This window comes from Hyposmocoma kahamanoa, unplaced genomic scaffold, assembly GCF_003589595.1.
Source record: "Hyposmocoma kahamanoa isolate Upper Pololo Valley unplaced genomic scaffold, ASM358959v1 100021, whole genome shotgun sequence".
Lineage (NCBI taxonomy): Eukaryota > Metazoa > Arthropoda > Insecta > Lepidoptera > Cosmopterigidae > Hyposmocoma > Hyposmocoma kahamanoa.
Window position 1 is genome coordinate 801,397 of NW_020653200.1, and position 11,376 is coordinate 812,772.

General features: G+C 37.6%; 1 protein-coding gene across 7 annotated transcripts in view; it reads left to right on the plus strand.

Moving 5' to 3' along the window:
• The window catches only part of LOC113226016 (disco-interacting protein 2), a 160,946-nt gene that overhangs the window by 144,404 nt on the left and 5,166 nt on the right, over positions 1-11,376 (plus strand). For all 7 annotated transcript variants that reach the window (XM_026458553.1, XM_026458772.1, XM_026458690.1 and 4 more), the window contains 6 exons: positions 861-1,053; positions 1,997-2,209; positions 4,163-4,332; positions 7,390-7,593; positions 9,810-10,031; positions 10,684-10,892. In XM_026458553.1, the coding sequence (XP_026314338.1) occupies positions 861-1,053; positions 1,997-2,209; positions 4,163-4,332; positions 7,390-7,593; positions 9,810-10,031; positions 10,684-10,892 (1,211 nt within the window). The remainder of the gene's footprint in view (positions 1-860; positions 1,054-1,996; positions 2,210-4,162; positions 4,333-7,389; positions 7,594-9,809; positions 10,032-10,683; positions 10,893-11,376) is intronic.

Here is an 11,376-nt window from a genome sequence, read left to right on the forward strand (position 1 = left end):
CTGTTTTAAGACGTTTCGGATAATTTCGGACTATCTCGAAATTGCATTTTATTTTGGCATTTATGCGAAAATAACACTTGAAATATCGTTCTATTATATGTAATGCTTCACTAAAATTAACACATTTTATTAAAACGTGCATTTTTGCTATATGAATTTTAGTAAAAAATCATTTTGACTCATTAAAATATATCTTAAAGATCTGACTATGACCAGGAATATGAAATTGGATCTTCTACGAACAGTAAGACTAGAAGAATCAAATTTGAAGTTAAACTAACCGGATTCTGAGGCCCCTCTTTTTGGCGGTGGGGTTAACCGCAGAGATTTAGTGGGTATAAGGGGCTACCTAAAAAAAAAAGTTTTGATATTCAAAGTTCACTGTCCTTAAAGACTAACAATTAATTTAAATGGTATATAAAATTACAAATGGCATTTGAAACGTACTTTTCCTTCAATTGTATATTTCCTTATTTTGTCCGGTGTCTTGAGACTTTTTCGATTACCAAGCAAACGAAGTTATATTTCTTTAGAATATGCTACGATGTTATATTTCTAAGCGGCGCTAAATAAATAAAAATGTTTCGTAATACTTCGAACTTAACAGCGTTTCTTGGCTTCGAATTTCTGTAGCAGTCAGATAACAGACGTGAAGCAGTTTTCAATTTAGTTCGTGGACACATTTCTGTAAATTTTGCACCGATATGTCGATAACATACTCAAAGAGAAAAGAAGTTTATCGGTAATATTTTTAAACAGAAAAATCGTAACAAATAATTTGTACAAGTAATTTCTTTTTTTAATTGCAAACCGTTGAATGAGTTTCAAGTGTTTGACTTTTTTCTTAATCTATATTTCAGGACTCCCAAAAACATCATCGGGAGATGTGGTATCATTCCGCGGCTGGCCATGTTTGCAATGGGTGTCCACTGAGAAACTGCCCCGCCCCCCGCGCGACTGGATACCCCCACCTCGTCCCGCCGAGGACAGCCACGCGCACATTGAACACACCTCCGCTGCTGACGGATCTGCTATGGGCGTTATTGTGACCAGGTGATTATAAGAAATAAGAACATTGCATTGGGTGTATATTTTTGTCCGCCATGGTATAGTTCTATGCATTCATTACCCTTGAAGGAACGAAGCACAAACTTGAAAGCGAGCAATTTAATTTATATTTACAGACTTTTCTTTATTCATTGTGTTTTCTCAAGTGGGCAAGTTAGAAATCAAACTCTGCTACATTCTAAGGCTTCGCGCGTACACTCCACTCGACCCAACCAATGTAACGTTAAGTTAAATGAAACAAACATTTAATGGGTTTCAAACTTTGGAAAATGTAAACGCGAGAAGATTCACTCTCCTACTTTTCGGCCAGTATTAATAAGAAAATCACCACATTTGTGGTCGTGGGCATGAATTAAGAAAAACCTTTGTGGACGTGTAATAAGAGCGAAAAAGACTGTGCGTCGGTCTGAGAGGAAGCGAAATGAGCCATATATTTTTCGCCTTTATTGCAAGGACATAAAACTCTTTGACCAGCTCAAGCTGATTCTGCGTTGATATTTGTGGGGACTCCCTAAATTGTAAATATTTTTTTTACCTTATCACTACTAATTAAGTATATTGTAACCTATATCATAAACATAAACAAAAATAATTTTAAGGCAAATAGGAGGAGGTTCTCAATTCGAATGTATTTTTGTTTGTAAGTATGTTACGCGATAGCTCTTTTTTTAATTTGTCAACCGGTTTTGATGTTTCTTTTTTGTTGGAAAGAGGGTACCCTCAATACTTATTGGTCCCATTTAACTATAATAAATAAAGAAAAAAGAGAAATATATAATATATAAAAAGTTGAATTATAGTGTCAAATATTCTGTGAATTGAACTTTGAAACTGACCTTGAAAAACAAACCTTTTAATTAGCATTCGTTATCCCTAAAAGCGCACATAAGCTATAGTTACAGTATATAATGATGACGTTTATTTGTAGGCAATCTATGCTGGCCCATTGCCGCATGCTATCAGTAGCTTGCAACTACACGGAGGGAGAGCACATGGTCTGCGTGCTGGACTTCAAACGCGAGACGGGCTTGTGGCACGCGGTTCTCGTCAGCGTTCTTAATGGGATGCATGTGATCTTCATCCCGTACGCTCTGATGAAAGTAAGCCCGGCCTCTTGGATGCACATGATCACCAAGTACAGGTGAGTCGCGTTTGTGGAAATGTATTATATTCTATTATAATGATATTACTGTACTTGGTAGAGGTTGTATGTGTCGCTGTGGTCAGCCTCTTACCATCTTCTTTTTTCTACTCATTATTTTACTTCCATTATGAAATTAATTTACTTCTATTTTTATTAACATGGACTTCCGCAAAGTAACACCTGAATTTATTAATTTATTTTTTCTTCTTCTCTTTTGTTTCCTGCTTATAACATCGAGTATATAACCAGAAATAGAGACGAAATGTCATTTAATTTGTCTGAAAACTATTCTGCCATATCATTACTGTGACAACTGCGCTCCGATTGGCCCGTCCGAATTCGAAACAATTGACGGGTGTCATGAATTGTTTAACTTCAAATCGACCAGTTTAACTTAAGCTTTGCTATAATGGAGGAAAATTGAAGAATTACATATTTAATAACCAATGAAATTTGATTCCGTTTGTTTTGTAATTAAATGTTTTCCTGTCTTCCCCACACCACCGAATGGAACAGCAACATGGTTAGATATATTATCTTTATTACAATAAATACAGAATTTCAGCTTTCTAATTTGTGATGTCAGCGCAAACGAGAGTTGGCATTTAAAAGTTATATAAGGCTCATTTACCTGATGAGTTGCTAGGGATTGATGGCCCTTATTTTGTTTCTATTTCTGGTGATATACTCGAAGAATATGTGGCTATAATTAACGTAAAACATAAAAACACTAAACGCCCAGTAGTAGAAGCCACTTTCTCGAAGTTTTTTTTTATAATATCAAGTGACGGGACGAACAAGTCAGGCGCCTGATGGTAAGCTACACTAACTTTCTCGAAGTTATTATAAGTTCCGCTAGATGTCATCACCATGAACACGTTTACAGGATTAAAGGCGGAGTGTTACTCGCGCGCTCTGTCTACTCCGATCGCTTCTTTGATTTTGTAACCAAGTACCTATTAGATAAAAAAAATCGGAACACCTGGTGCGGCGTGCACAATAGATCTTCAATTTCTAATTTACGTACATTTGTGAATGTTAAGTAGCAATAGCTTACGCTGATATCTTGACGAATCCTGTATATCGAAAAAAGGTTCACAAGCTCGGAGAAACGTGTAAAGTCCCCAAATTGTATTCGGTCGGCCAGTTTACCAGACTATGGTCGAAACGCTATAAATAATAAGCTACAAACTGGAGCTTCACATCCAGCAACCTGACAATGTTTTCCCTTTACATAACTAAATTTACCTCTTTGGCGAAAAAAAAAACTGCCAGCCTTCTAGTGACCAACAATTTCAACGAGAATTTTAAAGAACCTATTTAATCCTTTCACAACACAAATAGTCAAAAGTAGTGTTACAATGAATATTATTTATTCATTCATATTGTACAACTTACAAATCAGTCTACCTTCCGCCAAATTATTTGACCTGATCTTAGAGCCGTTACACACGGCGACTTATAGCAGCGATGCAAACGCGTTGCTAGCGCACGACTGCGATCGCTACACTTGGGATTTATAGGCGATTGCACCGACGCAGTCGCGCGTTTGCGTCGATGCAATCGCCTATTAATCGCAAGTGCAGCGATGCAATCGCGCGTTTCACGAAAGTGCGTTAGTAAGCTAAAAGTCGCCCTGGTAAGTTAAAGTTTAGTTTAAGATATCTATTTTTTTTATTTCATAGGATCAGCTTGTTTATTATTTTGTCGTGTCCACATTTGCATGCCGTGACGACCTTTCAATATAGACAAAATTTTGTATAACTGTATTACCGTTTCTATTTTGTAATGTTTAATTCATGTCTTGTTGTTGTGTCCTAAAAGTAAATAAATAAACTCTAGTCAAAAGTAGATAATAGCGCAACATTTTAAAGGTCCAAAAATAACTAGTTAGTTTACATTGTATGTTATTTATTAGTCACTACTAAAATCCATTGACTTGGTTACCAGAGCATCGGTGGCAATCGTGAAGTCCCGCGACCTGCACTGGGGGCTACTGGCAACGCGAGATCATAAGGAGATCAACCTGAGCTCGCTGCGTATGCTGCTTGTCGCCGACGGCGCCAATCCCTGGTCGCTCTCCTCTTGCGACCAATTCCTCTCCGTATTCCAAAGCAAAGGTTTGTCAAATTGATTGAACTTTATTATCAATGGCGGAGTTGACTTTCTCTTGTCGTTGTATATGTATTGATTAGGTTTCAAATTGTATAATTTACATGACAAATACTTGAATATGTGTACTTCATGGTTATGGTATTAGTTAGTGTAGAAGTCAGTTTTAAATTGGTGTAATATTGTAACAAGTTGAGGTCAAAAATGCTTAAAACATAAGTTCATCGTCTCAGAACTCCATCACACAAAATTATGCTTTGTATAGTAAAAGATAAACTTAATTACAAATAAATACAGTTTTTCCTTAGAGTATGGAAACTAAAGGACATGTTATGTTGACATATATAAATCGGACGTTATATGTTTATGATGCATTTCGACGTTGAAAACATAAACATGTTATTGTCTTTGTTAAACTATTGCGTGCCGTCTTAAGCCAAAAGAGATAGCATTACATTGGTCTGTGTCAAACACGGGAATCGAAAATACGTAACGTCATCTTAAATGCCAACCGTGTCCGTTTCGCAGTACATGAGGTACATGATACGGTTGTCAAAGGGAAGTACATCAAATGCCAAAACAAATGTTTTTCCAAGTAATTTATTGAATTATTCGCATGTATTGTAATAAAATGGACAAAAATATTGACAGTGAGAACAATTAAGTTTTAATAAAAATTCGTCGCTGCAGTATTACGGGATGCGGCATTTGAATGTAACATTGTACAGGCACATGTTATTTTTCTGTCCATAAATCACACAAAGGCCCAAATAGCTCATGTAATTAAATATATTTAAGTAGTTTGTTCATAAACCATGCCAAATTTTGCTTTGGTTTCTTCAGATTGCCTGTTTGTTTGTATATTTTGATGATTGTTGTAACGATTATTTTGAGATAATGTTGTTCTTAGAAGCGTACATATTATCGATGTTCTGTTATTAAAATAATTCACTACGAGGTTTTTTATTTCTTTTTATTATTATTTTTACTATTCCAAATTTACCTACAAATCAAAAAAGAAAAAAGAATGGTTGGAAATCATACCGCCGTATAATAGTGCCGAGTATAAATATTGAATCGAAGACCATCTTCATTTATACGCTTCATTTTGAAGAGTCAAATTATAACATAACTTTGAATGTAACTAGATTACATGATAATGCAATTCCATCATTAGGTTTATTGGTAAATAATTTTATATTTAATTTAGATTAAAAAATACTTATTTACTAGGCATTCTTAGTTCCTGAAAACAAAATTATCCACTCGTTTCCGATTTTTTCCCACTGACAACTCTAACTACAAAAAATTCTTATTTTATAAAGTCGGCAATACAAAGACCATGTTGGTCTAATGTTGCCGGCTGAAGTCTAATACCAAGGTATAGACAGCCTATTTGCCTTGCCTTGCCATCGTTCGGTGTCACTCGCCTAGCTGACCGAGTGAAGGCAAGCGCTAACGTGTATAGAGCTCGTTTGACGTGGCTTGTCCCAACTCGCAATCGCTCGTGACCACTTGTCTCACTTCGGAGAAGTGTCGATTTTTCTGCACAAATCAAAGGCCCTCGGCCAATAGTAGTCAATTGACATTATATAACCAGACATTTGCATGCTATTTATTATATGCGAAACATGTTTATACTAACACTGTCTCTTGTTACATCTCCTGTTATACCATGTTTTAAGCAAATAAATGTATGATAGTAATATTATTATTGATAATATATACTACTTTAATTTATTTCCAAAATTAAATGGAAGTATTAGAGAGTCACTTACATCAGTTATGACTTATCGGTAGATTTATGGTACGACATTAAAGAAATCCGCCATTAGTTCGTTCAATTTTTGTTTAGGTACGCACGTTAATTCCGTAGTCAGGGCAGCTCCTTTCTTTTCTTTTATTATAAGATTTTTTCCGATGCAATTCCAAAAGAAGTTTGTGTCCTTGGAACATCTGATTCTATGCATATTTAGTTAGGGCTGCCATGGTACTAAACGGATTAACGAAAGATGTGTCAGTGTGTGCATGCTCTCTCTTCCCACAACGATAGCTTATGGTGATAAGGTGCCTCATCATCATCATTTTCAGCCTTGTATGACCCATTGCTGGGTATAGGCCTCCTTTCACTCCTGCCAAACTTTCCGGTCCTGGGCGTCTCTGGTCCAAGTTTAAACCATTTATTTTCACACACATAACAAAAAATAATAATGTACAGAAATGAGAAAAAAATATTTTTTTATACAATAATAAATACAATATACAAAAATAATTATTATTTAAAATAAAAAATAATAATCAAAATAGAAAGAATAATGTTTGTATGACGGACACGAGCCCAGGAATGTGTCGAAATCAGTTTGCAATGATTTCAACCCTGATTTTCTGCCCGACCCGGCCATGGCAGCTCTACGTGATCGATCACACACACAAATCGCAAACAAACTAATAATAATAATAATAAGGAAATGAAAATAATAATAACAATGAGATGAAAATAATAATAATAACAAAAAATTAAATTCATCCCCTAGTGGACGTACTAAATATGGGTTTTAATGGCTTAATATTATACGGTAGATGGAAAGGCGTATCTAATTCGTCGCTTTGAGGGGACATACTGGGTACGGTATTTCAATTGTTTAGCCCCTTAGAAAAGCGTACCTACCTCGTCTCTCCTTGGGGGACGTACTGTAAACGGAAAGCCATATACGCGACCCGGACTTCTTTGGCCTGTCCTTGGTGACCACTCCGTCAAAGCCTTACTCCAGCGGCCATCACCACGTTTAACCAGATCTTCTGCCCAACTCCACTTAGGAGGCCCTAAGTAAGGACCGTGTTATAGGCATAACACGGTCCCCAACGTCTTGCACTTTCGTCCGACGTCGAATTTCCGTGTTTCGAATTTTATCGATGAGTGTGATACTGAGCATGTCTTTTGTGCACCTCGTATTCGATGCACTCTTTACTTGGTAAGCGTCCATGTTTCGGCACCATATGTCATTCTTTTTCTTATCGTCTCGATGGCACATTAATAAAGTGGCTATGTCTATTAATTGTTCTAGGAGTCCGCGGCGATGCGATCTGCCCATGCGCATGCAGCAGTGAGTCGCTAACTGTGTGCGTACGTCGCGCTGGGCGCGGTGGCGCCTCGGCCGGACGCGGCGTACTCTCTATGTCCGGCCTGTCCTACGGCGTGGTACGCGTTGACGCCGAGAACTCTCTTACTTCACTCACGCTACAAGATTGCGGACAAGTCATGCCATCGTGTAAGTATTATGAAAATAAAACATTAACACACAAATCGATTTCAATGCACCAACTCATTTTTATCATTACAATTGGATATTTTCACCACTATACTGAGAAAACAATTATATCACTAAAAATAAAATTGGAATTCCTATGACCAATGTTTTTTTTACAAATAATAATGAATAAATAATCTTCGATCAAATATATTGATAGATGCACAACTCCATACATAATCAAACACGAATGTCGTCCTAGCGTCAAGTTTACTTATATAGGTGGATAGATATGTCCTCGATGTATAGGTGTATACCTCTTTAGTTATTTCGCAAGTAGTGATATAATTCACTGTGATATAAGATTTTTTATATTATGATATATAAGTGCGCATTTGACCTTTATCTCACCTGGTGGAAAGTGACGATGAGGTCGACGATGGAGCATGCACACCTAAATAAAACCTATTGAGTCTCGCCTTCAAAAGGCCCAAGTTATAACGTTCGGGGAATAAGTGTAGGCAGGAAATTTCACACCATAGCCGTTCCCCATATAAATGTGGAAGCGTAACGCTACGTGCGAATCTTCGGAAAATCTACAACAGGGGGTCTACTCTCGATCTCCGTCCGACATCCGTCCGAAACAATTACTGCCAAATAAGCAATACTTGACCAAATGAAAAGACGCGTGATGCGAATGAAGCTTCATACTAGATACTTGTCTTTTAATTTTGTCGAATATTACTTATTTGACAGTAATTGTTTTGGACGGATGTCGGACGGAGATCGAGAATTGCCCCCCAGAGATGGAACCCAGTCTAATCCCCCGGCGATGAAAAGGCGAAGGCGGTTAAATCGTGTAATTCCATCGCACTCTCCGTGTTATATCCTGTAGGATACCGGTAAGCAGGCAACTTTACGGCGGGCTCAAGGCTTTGCAACTTCGTCTCTACTAATTTTGAATTACCTATAAGCCTCTTTGCATATTTGTCGATTGAATCTAAGGTAAACAGTCGGTATGTAGCCGAACCATCCTATAGGTGGCAGCAGTAGGTGTAGTAGTAGGTGGTGGTACTCCATATGCGACCGGACTTGTGAGCTGAAGCAATTTTCACGATGTGCGTTAACGCCTCACCTTGGAATGGATGCCAAGCTTCCTGGCTACAGTTTTGGCCATTTAGTCTTAAAATATTAGTCACAGCGTCGTAAAACATCTGTGCAAATTTCTACACATCACCTTATGTCTTGAATGATGGAAAGGGTAATCAAATTTAATGACTTCCTGAAATGAAACAAGATGTCTAAAAAAAGGGTATTGTGAAACACGAATACAGTATAATGTGAGTTATATCATTTTGACACTTAATGTTGCGCTCACGTCACATCATAAGTGCCGTTTCGTTTCGCTTATGAACGGCGCCCGCGAGAGTAAAATAGATGCGTATATGGCTCACGATGATAAATAACAAAAAAGATTAAAAAATACAATTAAAATGCCCTAAATACAAAAGGAATTTAAGAAGATGATATAACTGCTGTAAGTACGATTCTCCATCTTTTTTCTATAATTGTAGAGTAGTTTTTGCAATTTTTAACTGCGCACTTCAACCTCGTGATTCGTGATTCGCGCGCGGTTACCAAGGGAATGAGAGCGAATGAAGGCATTTTTGCTTTCCCACGACGATGCCACTTTTGGAGCGGCTACACATTGTATCTACCAATATATTTGATCGAAGATAATAATGTAATAATTTGGCGGACAACCACACCAGTTGACCGGTCTCAAACTATGGAATTACCTGTACTCTGAGTACCAGAGCAACGGAATTCACTCTGGTGCACTTCCCAGAACACCCAGACCAGAACCAATTTAGAAAAGTTCATTTCCCAAATTGGTTCTACCGGGTATCGAACTTGCAATCAGCGCCTACAATGTAAATCGTTAGGCCACCAAGGTCAAATGCCATGGTCATGTACATTAATTTATAACAAATGATTCCATATTTTATGTTTTGCCGAAACTATGTAAATATTTGTATTGTACACGCCAGCACATCAAGCTACATATTGACGTATCTTGTTCCGTTGCACTGGAGGCGATTTTCAAACAAAAATGTGTAGTCTGATGTGCCGTTGTCCGTACATTAGCAATTATGTGGCCTACAAAAAAGTGTTCAAAATAATGTTAGAGGTTATTTGAAACACTGTACCTCATATCTAACACGCTTGCCCAACAGGTGTAATAGTGGTAGTGAAGATGGAGGGCCCAGCGTTTCTCTGCAAGACAGACGAAGTGGGAGAAATTTGTGTGTTGTCCGGAGCCACCGGCACCGGGTACTACGGCTTGGCCGGTTTGACCAAGAACGTGTTCGAAGTGCGTCCGCTTGACGCCGACGGGGAGCCGATCGGGGAGGAGTTCTACGTCAGGAGTGGTCTGCTTGGATTCCTAGGACCTGGCGGTTAGTTGGTTATTTAGTCATCGCTGGAAGGGCAATTTTTTGCAGTACGATTAATGCTTGATAGCATTAATCAGCGCAAAAGCGGTACTTTATGAAACAAATGAAAAAAATGTTAATAATTTGAGTTTGATGTTCGAGTTTGAGTATTTGTGCAAGCCTAAACTGCATACTTTGTAATGACCAAGTTAGTAATTTCAGAAGTGTAATTTAGTTGCCCTTAGCGTTTAATCATCTATACTTGACTAATGAAAAGGACATATTACCATATAATAGACGAAATGAGTGAACTACGAAGGTTATAACAACTATAGTAGACTCTTTATGAACTATAAGCAAAACAACACCCATACAAACTAACAATGACTGCATACCTATTCACAATTTCTTTTTATTGTTTATGTAGAACTAGAAAAACGACAATCATTCTATTTTTGTTATAAATTTCTGAAGATAAATGTTGACCCCTGCTACTTCGTTTACCTTATTTTTATTTCTTTAAAAAAAAAGGCAGTCAGATCGAAGGAATTATACTATATTGTGTTCCATCTTTGTATCAATAATAGTGTGGACTGTTGCAGTGGCGTAGAGGGGGGGTGCAGAGGGGGCTGTGGCCTTGCGCGGCACACTGGACTAATGATTACGATTGTGTTAGGATTGGTGTTTGTATGCGGATCACGCGACGGCCTGATGACGGTGACGGGCCGCAAGCACAACATGGATGATATAATCGCGACGGTGCTGGCCGTAGAGCCCATGAAGTTCATCTACCGCGGCCGCATTGCCGTTTTCTCAGTGCGTGTCCTACGCGATGAGCGCATCTGCATTGTTGCTGAACAGCGCCCAGATTGTGGAGAAGAAGAGGTTCGTATACTTACTATACAGTAGGCAAAGGTCATTCAAAAATATTTTCTAATTTGGCTCTCTAAGGTAAAAAATATATAAATAAATGCGACCATGACGACATTTATGACCTGATGTCATGTGCACATTTATATGAAACGTATCTTCAAGGTGCTATCAGTAAAGTTTTGCCTTGATTAGTCGTAAAATAATTTTGTTTAACTAACGGAGATCCTAGCAAGACGCCATCCTTATTTTGTGGGCCTGTTTTTTGTTGTAATAACTGTTTGTTTATGTTAACGACTTGAAATGCAAATTTCAGGAATCAATTTCATTTATTTATATTAACTACACACTTTAATCTCAAAAAAATAAATCCGTGTCAGCATTCATCTTAAGTTATGTATAAAAATCTTAATTATTCCTAAATTTTGCAAAGGTGCAAACTATTGTAACTATAATATCGGGTCTTTCAACAAGAACTTTGTTTTCTAAAACAAAATAA